This window comes from Coenobita brevimanus, chromosome 52, assembly GCF_032717465.1.
Source record: "Coenobita brevimanus isolate Jiangsu-jjx chromosome 52, ASM3271746v2, whole genome shotgun sequence".
Lineage (NCBI taxonomy): Eukaryota > Metazoa > Arthropoda > Malacostraca > Decapoda > Coenobitidae > Coenobita > Coenobita brevimanus.
This window is the reverse complement of record NC_137005.1, coordinates 35,757,847-35,778,331: the sequence shown is the minus strand read 5'-3', so window position 1 is coordinate 35,778,331 and position 20,485 is coordinate 35,757,847. Positions and strand designations below refer to the sequence as shown.

Below are 20,485 nucleotides of genomic sequence, written 5' to 3'. Positions count from 1 at the left end.
TGTCTTGTGTATGGGGTGTTGGGGAGTGTCGCAGTGTGTCCCGTTGTCTGATGAGGCCTTGAAAATCTGGTGTGAAGTTGGGGTTGTGTCTCTTTCTGTCGCCTCTAGGGATGTGTCTTTTGTCTGCGTTTTGTATGATTGTATTGAAGGTGTGCACAGCGGTGTTGATGTTTGTGATGGGTGTACTGTTTAGTGTTTCTAAATGTTGTTCTGTTTCAGTTACAAAGGCCTCCCAGTTGGCTCTCTTATAATTAGTGTATGTGTGTTTGTGGCCAGCTGGGGTGATTCTGGTTTTGGTAGTGATGATGATTGGGAGGTGATCAGAATGTAGGGTTCTGACCACTCTCCATGATGTAGTGGGAGCGAGGTTTGGGGAGCAGAAGGTGATGTCTGGAGATGATGGGAGGAAGAGGGCTTGTTGTGGGATATGGGTATGAGTACTTGCCCGGGCGACCGAAGCCACTCCGAGGTACTCGAGCCCTGTGAGGGGCCGGGGGGGTTTTGCGGGGGTTGGTTAAGTAAACACCATTGGTAAGCAGGGTATCATTTCTCAGGGTAGATTTAAAGTGTAAAGTATATAGATGCATTTTTGAGCCTTGGGCTCCCCCCCCCCCAACAAAGTCCTAACCCCTCCCCATTTTGTGTGTGTGTGTGTGTGTGTGTGTGTGTGTGTGTGTGTGTGTGTGTGTGTCTGACTGTGAGCATACATAGGCTTTACAGCCTGTTCCCAAGGCCCAGTAGTTCACATGCATATCATACACCTCCACATGTCCAAAAATAAGTTTCTAGCTAACCAAAATCCCCAGATAGCTTTAAAACAAACTAAACTAAGCCTAAAAGCAATTTATAACTCTCCTAAACCCAAAAATAATATCAGAAAAAAAAAAATTGGAAAAAAAAAAATCAATAAACTGTACCCCAATATGACAATGTTCACCCCACCTCTGACTAAAACTCAATAAACTGTACCCTAAAATGACAATGTTCACCCTACCTATGACTAAAACACATTAATCTAAGTCTAAAAATAATTTATAAATCAACCTAAACACAAAATTTAAGTCTAAAATATCATCGAAATTGGTAAAGAAAAGAAAAAAAAAACGTACTGGGGTTTGGCCATAGTTAGGTGGGGTAGGGTGGTATTTCTACCCCCATTGCTATACCAGGGTATTACATCTAGGGGTCTCGTATCTTGGGGTCTGCCTATACATACAAGCAATTGATATGGAGATAAAATGTATTTTTTACCATTAATGGCCTTTACACTTTCTTAACCCTTTAACCGCGGGTATTGTTTTGGTCTGACTGTCCTCTCCCGCGGGGGTTTCAGCCAAATGTAAACAAACCTTTAAACCTTAATAACTCTGCACAGAATAAAGCTAGAGAAAAAAATAAGGTACCATTAGAAAGTACTAACCTTCAGCTTTCCATTAATGTAGGTTTCATGACTTTGTTGACTTTCGCAGGACGGGCAGTGCCGTTAGAAGTGAGGGGTGTAAAATCACTATTTTTCGCTCACACATCATTACCTTCGCTCATACACCATTACCAAATGCCAACCTCATTCTGATAATAATACTATAAACATATATGAACACTGCACATACGATAAACACCCACTCTGTGTTCACTGAGGCAGGTAAAAGGCACTGTAATTACCTGCACTTCACTGCCACATCAGCGGTGTTGTAATCACTATTTTTCGCTCACACACCATTACCAAATGCCAACCTCATTCTGATAATAATACTATAAACATATATGAACACTGCACTTACGATAAACACCCACTCTGTGTTCACTGAGGCAGGTAAAAGGCACTGTAATTGCCTGCACTTCACTGCCACATCAGCGGTGTTGTAATCACTATTTTTCACTCACACACCATTACCAAATGCCAATCACATTCTGATAATAATACTATAAACATATATGAACACTGCACATACGATAAACACCCACTCTGTGTTCACTGAGACAGGTAAAAGGCACTGTAATTGCCTGCACTTCACTGCCACATCAACATGTGTTGTCACTCACACAGCTGGACAGATACTGATGCGCGCTTGGTCAGGGGTGGGGTGGGGGGCCCAGGGGGTGGGAGGTGGGGCCCCAGGGGGGGGAAGAGGGAGGTGGGGGTCGGCTGGAGTGAAAGAACTTAATAGCTACTCTCCCTTGAAACAATTGGCGCACGGAAAAAACGCGGGGTATTCAAAATATTCACAAACATTCGAGAATGACACCCGCGGTTTGGTCCAGTTTTTGCAACGTCATTCTGGAATGACACCCGCGGTTAAAGGGTTAAATGAGCAAAAGAACAGGTTTCATTGAGTTCAGTTGTTATATGAGGCATCTAGTGGCAGAGTGACGTATGTGCCAAAATGGCCAATGGTGAGTTATTCCTGCCAATGTGTAGGTGGAGCCTTCTAGATCCTCCCTGTATAAAGTTACATACAAACAGAACCCTTATGGTTGGCTGACAGATGGGCAAGCATTGTGTTTTAGGCCCTGAACACCCATAGAGAAAGTCTGCTCCCACATGGCAGAAGGACTTACGGGCCACGAGCGGCTAGCCATTGGGAGACCGTGTCTCAGTACTAACCCCCAGCCTCAGCCAGTCCCCCACCAGTGTCCCCCTAAACCTCGCAAGTGGTTGGTGGGCTGCACTGTCCTCTGCCCATTTTGAGTGCTTTTGATTAAAATTTTACAATATAAAAATTAATAAAACATCAAGAAATTGCTTTATTAATATAAAACTCTCACAGTTTATTGATTTTTGTTTATTTTTATTTGGATCACATAATTATAACCCATGTTAATATTTTGTGTATGACCCCCAATGGGGGGGGTGTGCGTTTGTGTGTTTGGTTTTTTCTTTTTTTTTTGTTATTTTTTCTAAACAATGGATTCATTAAATTGCATTTTTTGAGAGCATTATGTGGATATAAAACAACATTAGTTTTTTCTTTATACCTTTTATGTACACATTCTTCAAATTTAAGCTTCAATTGCTCGAAAGTAACCCCCTGGTGCATATGTCACTCTGGTGCTAGTTTCCTCATATATTCATATCAAGAAAAATATTCATCTATATATTTCTTTTGCCAGACGCCGTAATCCTGTTAGGGGTGTCCACAAACAAATCGCCTCCCTGTCGCCCTGTCCCCCGCCATTTCATTGCCTTGCTCACAGCTCGCACTTCCCCACACCTCATATACCTCTCCACTCCATCCCTCCATCTCATCCTTGGCCTCCCTCACCACCTCACTCACATACACTCTCCTTGTCTGTCTCTCACTTTCCATCCTCTCCATGTGGCCAAACCACCTCAGTGTATTTCTCCTAACACTTTCTGTCACATCCACATCACAACACTCATTTCCACTGCTGTCACTCTTGTGTCCCTCCAAGAAGGTCCAAGCTTCACTTCCATACGTTAGAGTTGGTATCACAATACTGTTACGCAGCGACTTTTAAACTTCCATGCACACTTCCACGTTTCTTATCACTGCTTTCAAAGAACCAGCAACCTTTCTTCCTTGCTGTACCCTTTCAAGCACTTCATCCTCTAAACTTCCATGCTTACTCATCACACTACCTGAGCACTTTAATCCACTCACATTTTCCATTTCCTCCTCATGCAGTCTCACTGTACATTCAGAGACTTCATTTCTCTTGAAGATAATAACTTTACTTTTCCCTACATTCACCTTTAGTTTCAGTGTCTTACACACTTTCCCAAACTCATTCACCAAGCCTTGCAGTTCCCCTTCCTCTTCACTGAACAACACAGAATTATCTGCAGACAACAGTACAGGGAGTTTCCAAACACTGCCCTCTCACATTAGGGTTGTTCCAACATCTACTGCCCTACCATGTTTATCTTTTACAACCCTATACATATGCATATTGAACAACCATGGAGACATGATACATCCTTGTTTGAAGCCAACCTTCAAATAGAAATATTCACTCAGTTTACTATTCGCACACACAGCAGCCTTAGCACCCTCATACGTACTCTTCACGGAATTCAGCAATTTCCCATTTACTCCATATATTCTTAATACTTTCTACATTACTTGTGTATGCACCCTGTCATGTAGGCTACTTTCTCCAACTCCATGAAGGCTGCATACTACAGTACTTCTTTCTCTTCTCTAGAAACTTTTCCGTTAAAGACCTAAGAATGATATATACAGTGCTGTATATGATCTACACAACCTCTTCTCTTCCTTAAACCTCCCTATTCTTCTCCAACTAATCCATCCATCCATCCATCATCCAATCCTGTGTTGCTCCATGAGGACCATAGGAACCTAGGGCTAGGCAAGTTGGTCCTGACATTTAAGATGAGAGTGACCAGCCTCACTCATCCCTGAGTGGCATTATGTGAACATTAAACCCCAACCACCCCTTGGATATAAACCTTCACCGGTTTCAATCCGATTGGAGCACCTTTAATACCACTTAACCACCAGGTGCCAAAATTTGGTTATATACAGTAGTTACCACCCAGTGTAGAAAATGGTTTCCTGGTGTACAGGAAACCATTTGGCTTGTCACTCAGTGTAGAGTCACCCACAGGCAAAAGGAAGAGGAAAGAAATGGAGAACGAAAGACGAAGGAGTGTAAAGTCACCCGTAGGCAGAAGTATGAGGAAAGAATGAAGAGGATGGAAGGAAAAAAGGGTGGATGACAGGATAGGGCAGAAGCCTGAGAGCAGCACTACATTGAGTGAGTGGATGGTGAGTGCCCCCGGCTACAACTAGTTCCTCTGTTATTTCCCCGACTCAGTAAGTATCCTACCATATACTTTGCCTATTACACTAAGAAGACAAATGCTCCTATGATTACCTCTCACTTCTTTTTCCCCGTTTCCTTTGTACAGGAGAATAATTATACCTGACTTCCAATCCTCCTGGATACTACCTTACTCCCAGGCCAGTTTGCACATCTTCCATATCCATTCTATTACCATCTCTCCCCCATGCATCAGCATTTCACCATGCACTCCATCAATTCCTGGGGCTTTCCCCATGTTTGCTTTCTTCACTGCTTCCACAACTTTCATCCCACTGATTTCTTCCTCCTCACCTCCCTACTTCTCCCAGCCATTCCCCAGCCACTTATACTTGCATTACAGTAAACCCTCTGTAATTTGGATTAACTGGGGGGAACCCCATGTCGAATTATCCAAAAATCCGAATTATTGGAGCTCATTCTTGTCCCTATCCTCAGATCACACCCATGCTCCCTAAAACATGGCTTTTTCACAAAAACATTGAACAGTACAGTATATTATTACTTTGTACTCAAGGAGTGCACAATGCAATAAATAAAATATGTAGTGTCAAACCTTGATAATGAAGTCTTGTAACACAGTAGTAGAGTACAGTACACTTAACTGTACCAAAGGAACTGTATAGTTCTTAAAATTTACATTTGGTACTACACTTATCACTACAAAAACTGTTCACGTCGACACATCACTGAAACCCTTTTCAGACTTGTCTCGCTTAATTCGAATTTCTGTCTGAATTAAAATTATTTGTCTGGTGGTCAAAAAAGATCCAAATTAACCGATTTCCGAATTATTCGAGTTTGAATTAGAGAGGGTTAACTGTACTTTCATTCTCTTATGTTCAACAATTCCTTAAAGTGTTCTCTCCATCTGCTCACTTTTTCTCCCATCTCCACTAGCAGTCTACCATTTTTGTCTTTCACTCCCTAACTACCTTCTTTATCAACCAGTCTAACACTCTTTATGTCATTCCAGAACATTTTCTTACATTCCCTCCACTTTGCACTCAAATTTCTTTTAATATATTGATCCATCCATCCAATCATCCATCATCCAATCCTCTGTTGCCCCATGAGGAGCATAGGAGCCCGGGGCTAGGCAAGTTGGTCCTGACATTTAAGATGGGTGACCAGCCTCGCTCATCCCTGAGTGGCACTATGTGAGCAATAACCCCAACCACCCCTTGGATATAAACCTTCGCCGGCTCATTCTGATTGGAGCGCCACAATTGCCCACCGAACCACCGGGTGCTGTAATTTGGGTATATGGTTACCACGAAGCCTAGTAAATGGTTTCCTGGTGTACAGAAACCATTTGGCTTGTCACTCAGTGTAGAGTCACCCATAAGCAGAAGGAACAGGAAAGAATGAAGGGAAGAAAGACAGTATATTGATACATATTAATTACGCTATGAACTTTGTCAAATAATTGTATGAAAGAAATCAGACAATTTATAAACGGTGTTAAGATGGTGTTGTGGAAAGAAGTGACTTAGTAACGAAAGGGTTGTTTGTTCTCTTGTACCATTTTTTACATAAAAATAAAGAAACCAGTGACTGATCAACAGTACTGAATAGATTATGAAAGGTGAGTGTGTATTTGAGTTAAAACTATTCATATCAAGCAACTTTTCTGAAGTCAGCATTTTATATGCCACAAAATACTATACATCAATTATAAAGCTACACCTGGATGGTGTGTTTGTAAGGTTGAGCCAGGAATCCGGGGGTTGGAAAAGTGAGTGAATGAGTATGTGTTGCCCATTACTTTAGTTTTCTGTTGATAAATTCTCATAGCATCTTGTTTTTTTTAACATTTCCTTCTCTCTGGGCCCTGCTGCCCTCCACTTGTGAGTGGAAAAAAAGCATTGGCATGATGATGATGATAGACATCTTGCTATGTTTACCACTTGCCCAGTTATATAAAGGATGTCCACAAAGTCCTATTAGGTCTACTTTCATTTATTGTATGTAAATGACTAAACAGGTGATTTCCCCCCCCCCCCAGATGAAGGGAGGGAGCACTTTGATGACTTAATACTGTATTCTCATCTTATCCCTAGGTCCTCAACCGGAATTGGATCCAGATGTGGTAGCTGGCCTTGATGATGATGATGAATTTCTGGGCAGTGAAGTGATCGCATGCCATCCAGATGATGAAGATGCTTTGCCGGATGATTTTGTGTTGATGTTGAATGCAGAGAAGCATATACACTCTCTAGATGGGTGTGGTGGTGATGACGATGGTGAAGGTGATGTAGAGTGGGAGGACTATGATGATGATGATGATGATGATGATGATGATGAAAGTGACAGAGAGATGCCAAGACTGGAGGACCCCACACCATTCAGGTAAGGTTAGGTTAGGTACAGTGATGGTGATTTGTAGAGAGAAATATGAGGATGGTAATTAGTGAGAGGACTGTGATGATGATGATGATGATGATGATGATGATGATGGGGAATGGGAGGATTATGGTAATGAAGGGGAGGAGGAGGACTATAGTGATGGTATTAGTTACAGCAGGGAATTACCAAGACTGGTAAGGTCCCTCATTGGTAAGATTCATATGTGAAGAGGAAGAGTGGGAAAGTCAAGAAAGAGGGATAGGAATGCGATTTTAGCAGTGGCTTACATGAAAACGACGAGAATGAGTAGGGGAGGAGAGAGAGAGAATGAAAATAATGGTAACAGTACAGTTGCCTTTTTAGTTCTTCCAGTCAGGTTATTCTTGTTGTGTGGGGCTTACCATAACTCATACTTGGATGGGAAATAGAGATTGGAATAATCATGATGTTAACTTCCCAGCACATATTGCAAGAAGGGAGAAGCGTTAAAGTCAAGGAAGGGAGCAAGGAATGTGATTTGAGTTGTGGCTGACACAGAAGTGAGGATGAGGTTGACAGAGAGGAAGCTGATTTTATTCACTTATCCTAGCAGTTTGTATTGGGAACAAGGAGAGAAAGAAAAGTTTGAGGAAGGGAATGAGAGAGGGAGGGAAGGAAAAGAGTTGGATGATGGTGATAGTAGGGTTGCCTTATGTTCAGTTCCAACTTTCCAGCATGTACCGGGAACAGAGAGAAAAGGAGAAAATTGAGGAAGGTACTGAGGAACGTGATTTTAGCAGTGACTTCAATGAGAGCGAGGATGAGGATGAGGATAATCTAGCCAGTTTAGGGGAAGGTCGGGGTCCTCTGTCCATGAAAGCCGAGTCCCACTTCACCAGCTACTCCATGTCCTCATCCGTCCTGCCGAGGAATAAAGGATTGTCAGCCTTAGATGACTGTTTTGAAGAGAAGGTAGGAATCTATTGTAACTCTGCCTTAGCATGCTGTACTATACCATGTTTTACCTTATGTAATATACTCGTCAGATCTAACCTAACCTTGTCTGACTTAACCCAGTCTAACTTCATCACTCTGAACTATAGTCCCACTTCATCTGTTCCTGATCCCCTTCTGTTATGCCGAGATCAAAGGATTATGCACCCATAGATGACTGTTTTGAAAATGGTGAGTATTACCCAGATTTATAAGTTGTCATATGAAGTACATAAGTATAAATGTTGATGCCAGTGGAATGGAATCAACATTCTGGAGGCTTGAATGTTGAGTGAATGAGTGTGTGGCCCATTCAGTTGAAAAGATTGCTCTGGCCCCTACCTCACCCAGTCCGTAGGTTGGATTAGAAGTCTGGATGGTGATGATGATGATGATACATTTTGAAGTGTGATAGAGGTGCTGAGGGCCCTAGTTTGCATTTTAATCACTGTATTGAGTTAGGCAAGTTCCTAATTAATTTTCACAAGTATTGGTGCTCCTTATTCTATGGAATGCTCTTATCACAGAAAGTTTTTCAAGTTGGAAGAATTTTATGAATTTGAGAAGTCACAGCTTTTCTTTTTGCTACAATCATTACTAAACCATGAGGAGGTGGAGGGGTGAAAAGAAGAATCTGTGATAATAGAATATTTACTGTTACTAGTACTACTACCAGGTGGAAAGGAAGTTTTGAAAGTCTGATGAATGGGAATGGAGAGAGCAGAGCAGCTGTAAACATGATTGGTTTTGGGGCTGTACAGTGAAGGAATACAGTGCCAGGAAACGTGACACTAGCAGGAGTGAAGAACGCTGTGAAATGACTGAAAAATGGGAAAGCAGCTGGGGTTGATGAGGTGTATGCAGAGATGATTAAGTGTAGTGGAGAGAACAGAGTGAAGTGCTTGTTGGAGATATGTGAGAATGGATGGATGAATGAAACTGTGCCAGTAGAGTGGAAAAAGGCTGTGATTGTCCCCCTGTACAAAAATAAGGGTGAGTGAAGTGAGTGTAAGAATTATCGTGAGATAAGTCTATTGACTGTGTTAGGGAAGGTGTGTGGAAGAATTATTATAAAGTAAGAGAGAGATCAGAAGTCATAGTGAGTGATGAACAAGGTGGCTTTAAGTAAGAGAGAGATCAGAAGTCATAGTGAGTGATGAACAAGGTGGCTTTAAGAGTGGCAGACGATGGTGGATCAAATATTTGCAGCAAGACAGATAGTGAAGATAGCGTTTGAGAAGGATTATAAAGTGTTTATGGTATTTATCGATGTGGAAAAACATAAGACAAAGTATAAAGAGAAGGATTGTGGAAGGTTTTGCACATGTATGGCGTAGATAGTATGATGCTAGGTGCTGTCAAGAGTTTTTATGATGGTAGTGAGGCATGTGTAAGGGTAAATGGGCATCTAAGTGAATGGTTCATGGTCGTTGTGGGTGTGCAGCAAGATTGTGTGATATCCCCCATGGTTGTTCAGCGTACATATGGATGGAGTGATGAGAGAAGTTAAAACACATGTAATGGAGAGAGGGATGGTGTTGGTAATGAATGATGATGGATGAAATATCTCAAATATGTTGTATGTTGATGGTGCAGTGCTACTTGCAAACACCGGACAAGAGCTTGGTAGACTAGTTCAGAGTTTTGCTGATGTCTGTGAGTGTCGTGCCTTGAGAGTAAATGTCAAAAAGAGTAAAGTGATGGTAATCAAGAAAGAAGGTGACTCCCAGTGTGATGTTGCAGTGAACGGAGAGAGACTGGAATTGGCACCCAGTACCTGGGTACAGTGGGAGAAAAGAGAGGAGAGTGTGCAAAAGAAGTGGAAAGTAGTGACAGAAGAAAGGAAAGTAGCTGGTGCTGTGAAGGCCTTGATAAAAAACAGTGGCTTGAGTGGTGCAGCTGTGTGAGGCTTACATGAAGGAGCGTTAGTACCAACTTTTAACATATCACTCGATGTAGTGCTTCTCTTGGGTGTCTGCCCTTTCTTCTCTTCCATCCTTTTTTCTTTCCATCCTTTTCTGTCATTCTTTCCTTCATTCTTTCCTCGTCCTTCTGCCTACGGGTGACTTTACACTCCCTCTTCTGTCTTTCTTTCCTTCATTCATTCCTTTTCCTTCTGCCTGTGGGTGACTCTACACTGAGTGACAACCCAAATAGTTTCCTGTACAGCAGGAAACCATTTACTACGCTGGGTGGTAACTATATAACCAAATTATGGCGCCGGGTGGTTTAGTGGGTACAGTAATTAAGGCACTCCAGTCGGATTGAGCCGGTGAAGTTTTATATCCAAGGGGTGGTTGGGGTTTATTGCTCACGTAATGCCACTCAGGGATGAGTGAGGCTGGTCACTCTCATCTTAAATGTCAGGACTAACTTGCCTAGCCCTGGGCTCCTACGCTTCTTATGGGGCAACGTTGGATTGGATGATGAGTGAATGAATGAATGTGAGTCTATGGTGTGGCATGAATATGAAAAGTCAAGAGTAAGAGCAGTGGAGACGGGACTGCTGAGGAATGTATGTGGAGTACAGAGAGTGGATAGGATACGAAATAATGTGATTTGCGGAAGATGCAGTGTGAGGAAGTCTGTGGACACCAGAATTGAAGAGAGTGTACTGAGATGATATGATCATGTGGAGGGAATGGATAACGATAGAGTGGTGAAAAAGGTATATCTGAGTGAATCTGAAGGAGGGAGGAGGCGAGATTAGGCAAGGGGAAGGTGAAGGGATATGGTGGATGAGTGTGTGGGAAAGAGAGGTATGGAAGTTGGTGAGTCGAGGGAGCTGGGAAAAAGATCGAGCTGGTTGGATAAATGTTGTGAGAAGAGGTAGAAGATCAGGAATTTGGCACTTCTTTTTAATGTGACAGTGTTTGGATTGAGTCCCAGATAGGTTTATGTGAAGCTGCTGAATGTGGTAAAAGTTTTTTGGTGTATCAGGTAGAGCCAGGATTCTGGGGGCTTGAATGGTGGGTGAATGGAAGAATGACCATTAGATTGGGCAGACTTGGGCTGCCTGGATGTTGCTACTTCTCACCTTGCCCTAGGATTGGAAAGGAGGTCCGGATGATGGTGATGATGATATACGAGGTTCTGTCCAAAAGTTCCAGTAATTTGAACAAAGGGAGCCAACTGTTTGCAGTTTTGCCCTTTGCCGCTGGGAGGAGTTAGCAGCACCCCATGTGCGTCAATGTGGCCCCGGCCGTGTCTGTGAGTGAACATGTTGTTGAGCTACGCTTGCTATTGTAATGTGGTGTGTAGGTGGTTTGGCGATTTTCCAATGGCGGACCAATGGCGCAGCAATGTCAAGTCGATGTTGATTGTTTTCTTCGATATCCAAGGGATTGTTCACAAAGAATTTGTCCCACCCGGTCAATTTGTCAGCGGAAAGTTTTACTGTGAAGTTTTACAGCGTCTGAGAGAGAACATCTGCCACAAACGTCTAGAACAGTGGAAGAACAAGGACTGGGATCCGCATCTTGACAACGCCCCCGCCCACACATCAGTTATTGTCCGGCAGTTCTTGGCTTCCACTAACACAGTAGTCATTCCCCACCCACCCTATTCGCCTGACCTTGCCCCCTGCAACTTTTTCCAGTTTCCCAAGCTGAAATTATGACTGAAAGGACGTCAGTTTGACTCAATTGAGGAGATCCAGACAGAATCACAGGAGATGCATAAGACTATCACACCTGAAGCCTTCTAGGTATGCATGAACTTGTGGAAAAAATGCTGGGACCACTGTATACATGCCCAAGGGGACTACAGTAATCCCTCCACTATCCAATGTAATAGAGCCAAAGGCATGTCCAGAAAGTGGGCCCCTGCCTGCTGGCCTGGTACTTAAGGACCCTAACCCAGCCTAACTTTGAAAGGCACCTAAATAACTTCCTACAGGACATGCATAGGACCTATTTAAACATATTTAAGACCTTATTCACACCAGTAATGGAAATAAAGCATGAAATAAATGAAAAGGAACCAGAGAATGAGGAATTAGTAGTGGTTATGGAAAATATTTAGCAGTGTACAGGGTACTTACAGCACGTCTGCGGCCTCCTTCTCTAAGGCTTTGGCGGTGGTGAAAATGCTCTTGAAACACGTAGAGTAATCCAGTGTTGTGCCGCACTTAATTCGTTGCACTTTGAGTTATAATTGTATAGCACTGTATATTCTGTTCTCAATTGCACCACGCCAGTTTCAACCGCCAGTTTGCACTCCACAGTTAATCCTTTGCACTCTAAATTCTAATTTCTTAACACTGCACAACACTGTAAATTCCCATTTGGTCTAGTGGAGAGGTATTGCGTTTCACTCACTGTTTATTCTAAAATAACGAGCACATGAGGCATCGATTACGATGGATGTCTTCCCCAGACGAAGGTTAGGCTGTAACTGGAGACAGAGTTGTCAGATCTGAACTTGGCCACATTACCAAACTCCTCAATTTTCATTACCAAATTTAAATTTTCATTACTAAATTCTTAAAGGAAGCATTTATTCTTCACTAATTATATATGCAAGTGGAAATACATGTAATCACTCTCCTTATCGTTAACAGCATGTTGATTATTTTTACGCTATGTAGGCTAGCAGACTAATCGGAGAGTGCAGACAATCCACCATCTCCTCATACATGTGAAAAATCCGTTTGGTAATGCATTATTCTGATTCATTACCAAACGAATTTTTCATTACCAAATTGGCCCACATTTGGTAATAAAAAATACCAAATGGCAACCCTGACAGGGGAGGGGGGAGGGGGGAGGAAGGAATGGGTGAAGGGGCCTTGGTGTAAACAGCTGTTCAGACCCACGCGGCAATTTCAAATTATTGGAGGGAAAAAAATAGGATGTTTGGGGTATATTTTTCTTTTTTTTGGCCATTTTTGGGTTCTGAAGGTCTAGGCCCACAATGTCTGGTAAGTGGGGTGTCCAGAAAGTGGGCGTCCGGATAGTATAGGGATTACTGCATATATGGACTAACTTATAGTACCCTAAATTACCAAGTCCGTATATGTACAGAAGTCATAGTACCATTAATTGCCAAGTCCATATATTTATCTATCTATTCTATCTATTGCCAGACGCCTCAATCCCATTTGGGGTGGCCACAAACAAATCGCCTCCAAGTCGCCCTGTCCCCCGCCATTTCACTGCCCTGTTCCCAACTCACACCCCCCTCTCTCATATACCTCTCCACCCCATCCCTCCATCTCATCCTCGGCCTCCCCCTCCCTCTTCCCCGCTCCACCTCACTCACATACACTCTCTTCGTCAGTCTTTCACCCTCCATCCTCTCCACATGGCCAAACCACCTTAGTGTGTTCCTCATAACGCTTCCTATCACATCCGCATCCACACCACAACGCTCCTTTATATCCTCATTCGTCAGCCTGTCTCTCCATGTGACTCCACAGGCTCCTCTTAAATAACTCATTTCCACTGCTCTCACTCTTGACTTGTGTCCTTCCAACAACGTCCAAGCTTCACTTCCATACGTTAGAGTTGGTATCACAATACTGTCATGTAGTAACTTTTTCACTTCCATGCTCACTTCCCTGTTTCTTATCACTTCTTTCAAAGAACCACTAACCTTTCTTCCCTGCTGTACCCTTTCAAGCACTTCACCCTCCAAACCTCCATCCTTACTCATCACACTACCCAAGTACTTAAACTTTACTCTTCTCTACATTCACCTTTAGATTCTGTTTCTTACACACTCTCCCAAACTCATCCACCAAGCCTTGCAGCTCCCCTTCGTCTTCACTCAACAATACAGTATCATCTGCAAACAACAGTACAGGGAGTTTCCAAGCACTATCCTCTCTCACCAGGGCCACTCCAACATCCACTACCCTACCTTGTACCTCTTTTATTACCCCAACCATGTACAGATTGAACAACCATGGAGACATGGATATGGAGACAGGACAACACGAGCATTGCTCAATTCCTGTATACTACAAATAGGTAAATACAAATAGGTAAAGACATCCCTGTTTCAACCCAACTTTCAAAGAGAAAAATTCACTTAGTTCACCATCCACACGCACTGCAGCCTTCGCACCATCGTACATACTCTTCACAGCATTCAACAACTTCCCATCTACTCCATATATTCTTAACACTTTCCACAATCCTTGTGTATCCACCCTGTCATATGCTTTCTCCAGATCCATGAAAGCCGCATACAACTTCTTTCCCTTCTCTAGAAACTTTTCCACTAAAGATCTAAGAATGAATATCTGATCTACACAACCTCTTCCCTTCCTAAAGCCTCCCTATTCTTCGCCAACTAATTTTTCTGTTCTTTCTCTAACTCTGTCAATAAGTATCCTACCATACACTTTTCCTATTACTGTATACTAAGAAGACAAATGCCCCTATGATTACCACACACTTCTTTTTCCCCTTTTCCTTTGTACAAGGGAATAATTATACCTGACTTCCAATCCTCCTGGACTCTACCTTCCTCCCAGGCCAATCTGCACATCTTCCACATCCATTCTACTACTATCTCTCCCCCATGCTTCAGCATTTCACCACACACTCCATCAATTCCTTGGGCTTTCCCCGATTTAACTTTCTTTCATTGCTTCCACAACTTCTGTCCTACTGATTTCTTCCTGTCTTCTCACCTCCCTCCATATATATATATATATATATATATATATATATATATATATTTATCTATCTATTGCCAGACGCCTCAATCCCGTTTGGGGTGGCCACAAACAAATCGCCTCCAAGTCGCCCTGTCCCCCGCCATTTCACTCCCCTGCTCCCAACTCACACTCCCCTCTCTCATATACCTCTCCACCCCATCTCTCCATCTCATCCTCGGCCTCCCCCTCCCTCTTTCCCCCTCCACCTCACTCACATACACTCTCTTCGTCAGTCTTTCACCCTCCATCCTCTCCACATGGCCAAACCACCTCAGTGTGTTCCTCATAACGCTTCCCATCACATCCACATCAACACCACAACGCTCCTTTATATCCTCATTCGTCAGCCTGTCTCTCCATGTGACTCCACAGGCTCCTCTTAAATAACTCATTTCCACGGCTCTCACTCTTGACTTGTGTCCTTCCAACAACGTCCAAGCTTCACTTCCGTACGTTAGAGTTGGTATCACAATACTGTCATGTAGTAACTTTTTCACTTCCATGCTCACTTCCCTGTTTCTTATCACTGCTTTCAAAGAACCAGCAACCTTTCTTCCCTGCTGTACCCTTTCAAGCACTTCACCCTCCAAACCTCCATCCTTACTCATCACACTACCCAAGTACTTAAACGTACTCACATTTTCCAATTCCTCACCATCCAATCTCGCTGTACATTCACTGACTTCACCTCTCTCAAAGACCATCACTTTACTCTTCCCTACATTCACCTTTAGATTCCGTTTCTTACACACTCTCTCAAACTCATCCACCAAGCCTTGCAGCTCCCCTTCGTCTTCACTCAACAACACAGTATCATCTGCAAACAACAGCACAGGGAGTTTCCAAACACTATCCTTTCTCACCAGGGCCACTCCAACATCCACTACCCTACCTTGTACCTCTTTTATTACCCCATCCATGTACAGATTGAACAACCATGGAGACATGACACATCCCTGTTTCAACCCAACTTTCAAAGAGAAAAATTCACTTAGTTCACCATCCACACGCACTGCAGCCTTCGCACCATCGTACATACTCTTCACAGCATTCAACAACTTCCCATCTATTCCATATATTCTTAACACTTTCCACAATCCTTGTCTATCCACCCTGTCATATGCTTTCTCCAAATCCATGAAAGCTGCATACAACTTCTTTCCCTTCTCTAGAAACTTTTCCACTAAAGATCTGAGAATGAATATCTGATCTACACAACCTCTTCCCTTCCTAAAGCCTCCCTGTTCTTCTCCAACTAATTTTTCTGTTCTTTCTCTAACTCTGTCAATAAGTATCCTACCATACACTTTTCCTATTATACTAAGAAGACAAATGCCCCTATGATTACCACACACTTCTTTTTCCCCTTTTCCTTTGTACAAGGGAATAATTATACCTGACTTCCAATCCTCCTGGACTCTACCTTCCTCCCAGGCCAATCTGCACATCTTCCACATCCATTCTACTACTATCTCTCCCCCATGCTTCAGCATTTCACCACACACTCCATCAATTCCTGGGGCTTTCCCTGATTTAACTTTCTTCATTGCTTCCACAACTTCTATCCTACTGATTTCTTCCTGTCTTCTCACCTCCCTCCTTCTTCCAGCCATTCCCCAGCCACTTATACTCGCATTACTTCCATCCTCCACGTTCAACAATTCCTTAAAGTGTTCTCTCCATCTGCTCACTTTTTTTCCCTTCTCCACTAGTAATCTACCATTTTTATCTTTCACTCCCCTGCTAACTTCACTTCCACCCTGTCTTACTCTTTTCACCTCTTTCCAGAACATTTTCTTACAGTCCCTCCACTTTACACTCAAATTCCTTCCAAATTCCTCATCCACTCTCTTCTTACTCTCTCTTACTAATCTTTTCACCTCTCTCTTTCTTTCTACATATAACTCTCTCTTCCGCCTCTCAACTTCTTCCACGCCCCTATTTCTCATCCATTCATTGTATGCTTTCTTCTTTTGTGCCACAGCCCGTTTCACCTCTTCAGTCCACCACGCTGTTCCTTGCACCCCCCTCCGTCTTCTCTTCCTTCCACACACCACATCACATGCTGCACATATTTCTTCTGTAAATATTCTACACACACCTTGCACGTCCCCCATCTGCTCCAATTCATATTTGCCCAATCGTTCCTCCACTTCTCTCTTATACTCTGCCTTTTTCTCATCCTCTTGTAACCTTTCCACTCTCCTTGCAACTACTCCTTCCTCTCGTCTTTCCCTTCTTCTATTCCTCCATCTTACTTGAACTTTAACTCTGGCCACCACCAAGTAGTGGTCAGAAAGTCCTCACATTTGCGGGAAATTATTTGCATCTGCCTTTACTGTGTGACAGAAAATGGGATAATAGACACCCCTCCTCCCCTCCCATGCCTTATACAGTACCTATATAATACTAAAAAAAGTATGTGAAAATATGTAAAATCAGCATGGAACCACAACTTCATATCATTATATGTTTCAACTGTGGCCACATTACGTACACCAGGTTGCGTTTCCATGCTGCAAGTACTCCATGCATCCACCCACTTCTCACCAAAATGGACTACCTATCCACATCAGTCACTGACGATATCTAAAAGTAGCCATCTGACACAAATCTGGGTCATGCCACGCTGAGGAAGAGATTGTGCTTACCCTCGACTTCCAGTTGAAGTTGGAAAACTTCCAAGTGATGAACTAAATGATAGTGATGCATAAATAGCATATATAATGAATGTAATATAAGTAAATATAAGCAAATAGAAGTAAATCATAAAATCAGGTAATGTGAGGAAAATAGTGTAAGAAATGTGTGATTTGCTGTAACTAATGCAACTGTGTGCAATGTAAGTGTTTATTGTGCCTTATGCGAGTTTTTATAGTGCCTTATGCTAATGTAATACTGTATAAGAAAAATGAATGTGAAAATATGAAAAAGTAGCGAAGAACCCCAGCTTCCCATCATCATAGTTTCATCTGTGGCTGCATTATGTAAACCAGGTTGCATTTTCATACTACAAGTACTACATACATCCACCCACTCCACACCAGACTGGACTATTTATCCATATCAGCCACTGGCGGTATCTGAAAGTACTGTAGTCATCTGATGCAAATCTGGGCATGCTTAACCAGAACACCTGTTTTGGGGCGGAAAACGGCCAAAGTGAACACGTACTAACACTAGGTTTATTTTGACCATTTTTCAGGTATATTCATGGGGGGGGGGGGGAGTTGAAAGTGGTGGGCTTTCCAGGTAACTTTGCCGCCCAGGCTCTCGGTAATCTAGGCACAAAAGCTGAGAAAGGCTTCGGTGCAGAATGGGTTAAAAGTGTTAATACATGGCAGTTTGTATTTAGCAAAAACCACCTTTCGCGGCCAAATTACCCCATTTTTCCCAAATAATAATGGATTCTTTTTTTTCACAGTTTGTACGAGAATATCAAGAAGAACAAGTAGGAGCACTAGATGGTGAGGAGGTAGAAGGATGGGTGGAAGAAGAATCCACAGTATTCAAACAGGCTATGGAGCAGTCACGAAGGCAGATAGCAGCAAGGGAGGGACTGGAGACCCAGGATGACCGAAGTAGGATTATACGCTGGATCACTGACATGCAGAGCCAAAGAAATGCTAGTGATGATGAAAAAGAGGAGGTTTGTGATGGTTAAGCTTTGTTATATATGAAAGCAGTGATAAGAAACTGGGAAGTGAGCATGGAAGTGAAAATGTTACTACATGACAGTATTGTGATAACAACTCTGACATATGGAAGTGAAGCTTGGACCTTGTTGAAGGGACACAAGTCAAGAGTAAGAGCAGTGAAAATGAGTTATTTGAGAGGAGCATGTGGAGTCACATAGAGAGACAGACTGACAAATGAGGATGTGAAGGAGCATTGTGGTGTGGATGTAGATGTGATAGGAAGCGCTAGGAGAATCACACTGAGGTGGTTTGGCCATGTGGAGAGGATAGAGAGAGAGACTGATGAGGAGAGTGTATGTGAGTGAGGTGGAGGTGTGAGAGGGAGGCCAAGGATGAGGTGGAGGGATGGAGTGGAAAGCTATATGAGAGAGGAGAGTGTGAGCTGGGAGCAGGGCAGTGAAATGGCGGTGGACAGGACGACATGGAGGAGTCTGGCAATACAGTAGATAGATAGATGTATACTATCTATCTATCTATATACCTAGGCTGCTTCCCCCAAGGAAAGGGAAAAATTCAAGGTTGAAAGCCTATATTGTTGTTATTGTTGCATTCTTATCTGTATGTGACCTCAATGGATTGCAGGAAACTGGCCACTTCTAGAGAACTTTTCTTGAGCTTGTGATGTAAGATTATCAGTGTTGTGATAGTTTAGTGAATGAAGTGAGTGTGTTGCGGTGTGGGGAACTGCATTGCAGTGTGTGCATAGTGGATTGTTTGTGTGCTGTATTTTGTGTTGGTGTTGTGGGAAGGTAGGGTGATCACTGATTTGCAGTCTGGCTAGGTGTACTTGTGCTTTTCAGGGTAATGTAGTTCCTGAAGGTTTGATGTTGGAGGATGCAGTACTTGTCCCTTTCAGAGGTTTAGAGTCTGCAGTACTTGTCCCTTTCAGAGAGACCTTCATACAGTGTCACTGATAGAGATGCCTAATTAGACACATCCTATCTCTTATAAGGAGGATGGTGAACTGCAAGGAAAACTGCTAAAACCACTGGTCTGCAGGGTTCACATTAATGAGGATGGGACCATTGCCATCACAACGACAACATGGTGATGATAACACCAGTACTAATTCCCCCTGCATTTTCAGCCTTACTATGCCCCTCTCTCCCCAAAGTATTAATAATATTGATTATAAAAAAAAAGATTAATAACAAGGAGTGTAACCATTAAACTAAAACGGATGTTTTTTAATTTTTTTTTTTTTAGAGATTGAATTGCCAAAAGAAATTCTTAAAAATGAGACTGGAAATATCCAAATCTAAGCAACAGCATATTAAAAAGACAAGAAGAAGTGGTGCCAAGGTACAGCCATCCCATCCCCAGCAGTCATTTGAATGCTGACGTATAAACACAATGGGATATCTAGTCAAAGATGCCTGTTGTTCTCAAGAACTGTGCTTCTGTGCTTACACCCTGCCTAGGCAAACTCTTTAGCTTTTATCTGTCAACTTGTACCTTTCCTTCTTGCTGGAACTTTGCTCTCATTCAGCCAGTCCTAAAGAAGGGTGACCACTCCCAACCCTCCAACTATCGTCCAATTGCTTTAATGTCCTGTATTTCAAAAGTTTTGAGTCAATTCTCAATAGAAAAATTTTAAGGCATCTTTCCTATCACAACCTTCTTTCCGATCGTCAGTACGGGTTCCATCAGGGACGCTCCACTGGCGATCTCCTCACCTACCTTTCAGACTCCTGGTCATCCTCCTTTCGGGACTTTGGCGAAAGCTTTGCCATTGCACTTGACATCTCAAAGGCTTTCGATCGAGTCTGGCATAAATCTTTAATTTCCAAACTGCCCTCTTATGGTTTCTATCCTTCTATCTGTGCCTTCATCGTTAGCTTCCTTTCTGGTCGTTTTGTAGCCGCTGTTGTAGACGGCCATCGTTCTTCTCCTAGATCTATCAACAGTGGTGTTCCTCAGGGCTCTGTCCTATCACCAACTCTCTTCCTTTTATTCATCAACGATCTTCTAAGCTGTACATCTAACCCTGTCC

At 42.8% G+C, this 20,485-nt stretch overlaps 1 protein-coding gene across 1 annotated transcript in view; it reads left to right on the top strand.

The window, feature by feature from the left end:
• The window catches only part of LTV1 (LTV1 ribosome biogenesis factor), a 113,338-nt gene that overhangs the window by 63,415 nt on the left and 29,438 nt on the right, over window positions 1-20,485 (top strand). Inside the window, exons 5-7 of the mRNA XM_080272919.1 lie at window positions 6,870-7,158; window positions 7,869-8,106; window positions 18,219-18,443. Coding sequence (XP_080129045.1) covers window positions 6,870-7,158; window positions 7,869-8,106; window positions 18,219-18,443 — 752 coding nt within the window. The remainder of the gene's footprint in view (window positions 1-6,869; window positions 7,159-7,868; window positions 8,107-18,218; window positions 18,444-20,485) is intronic.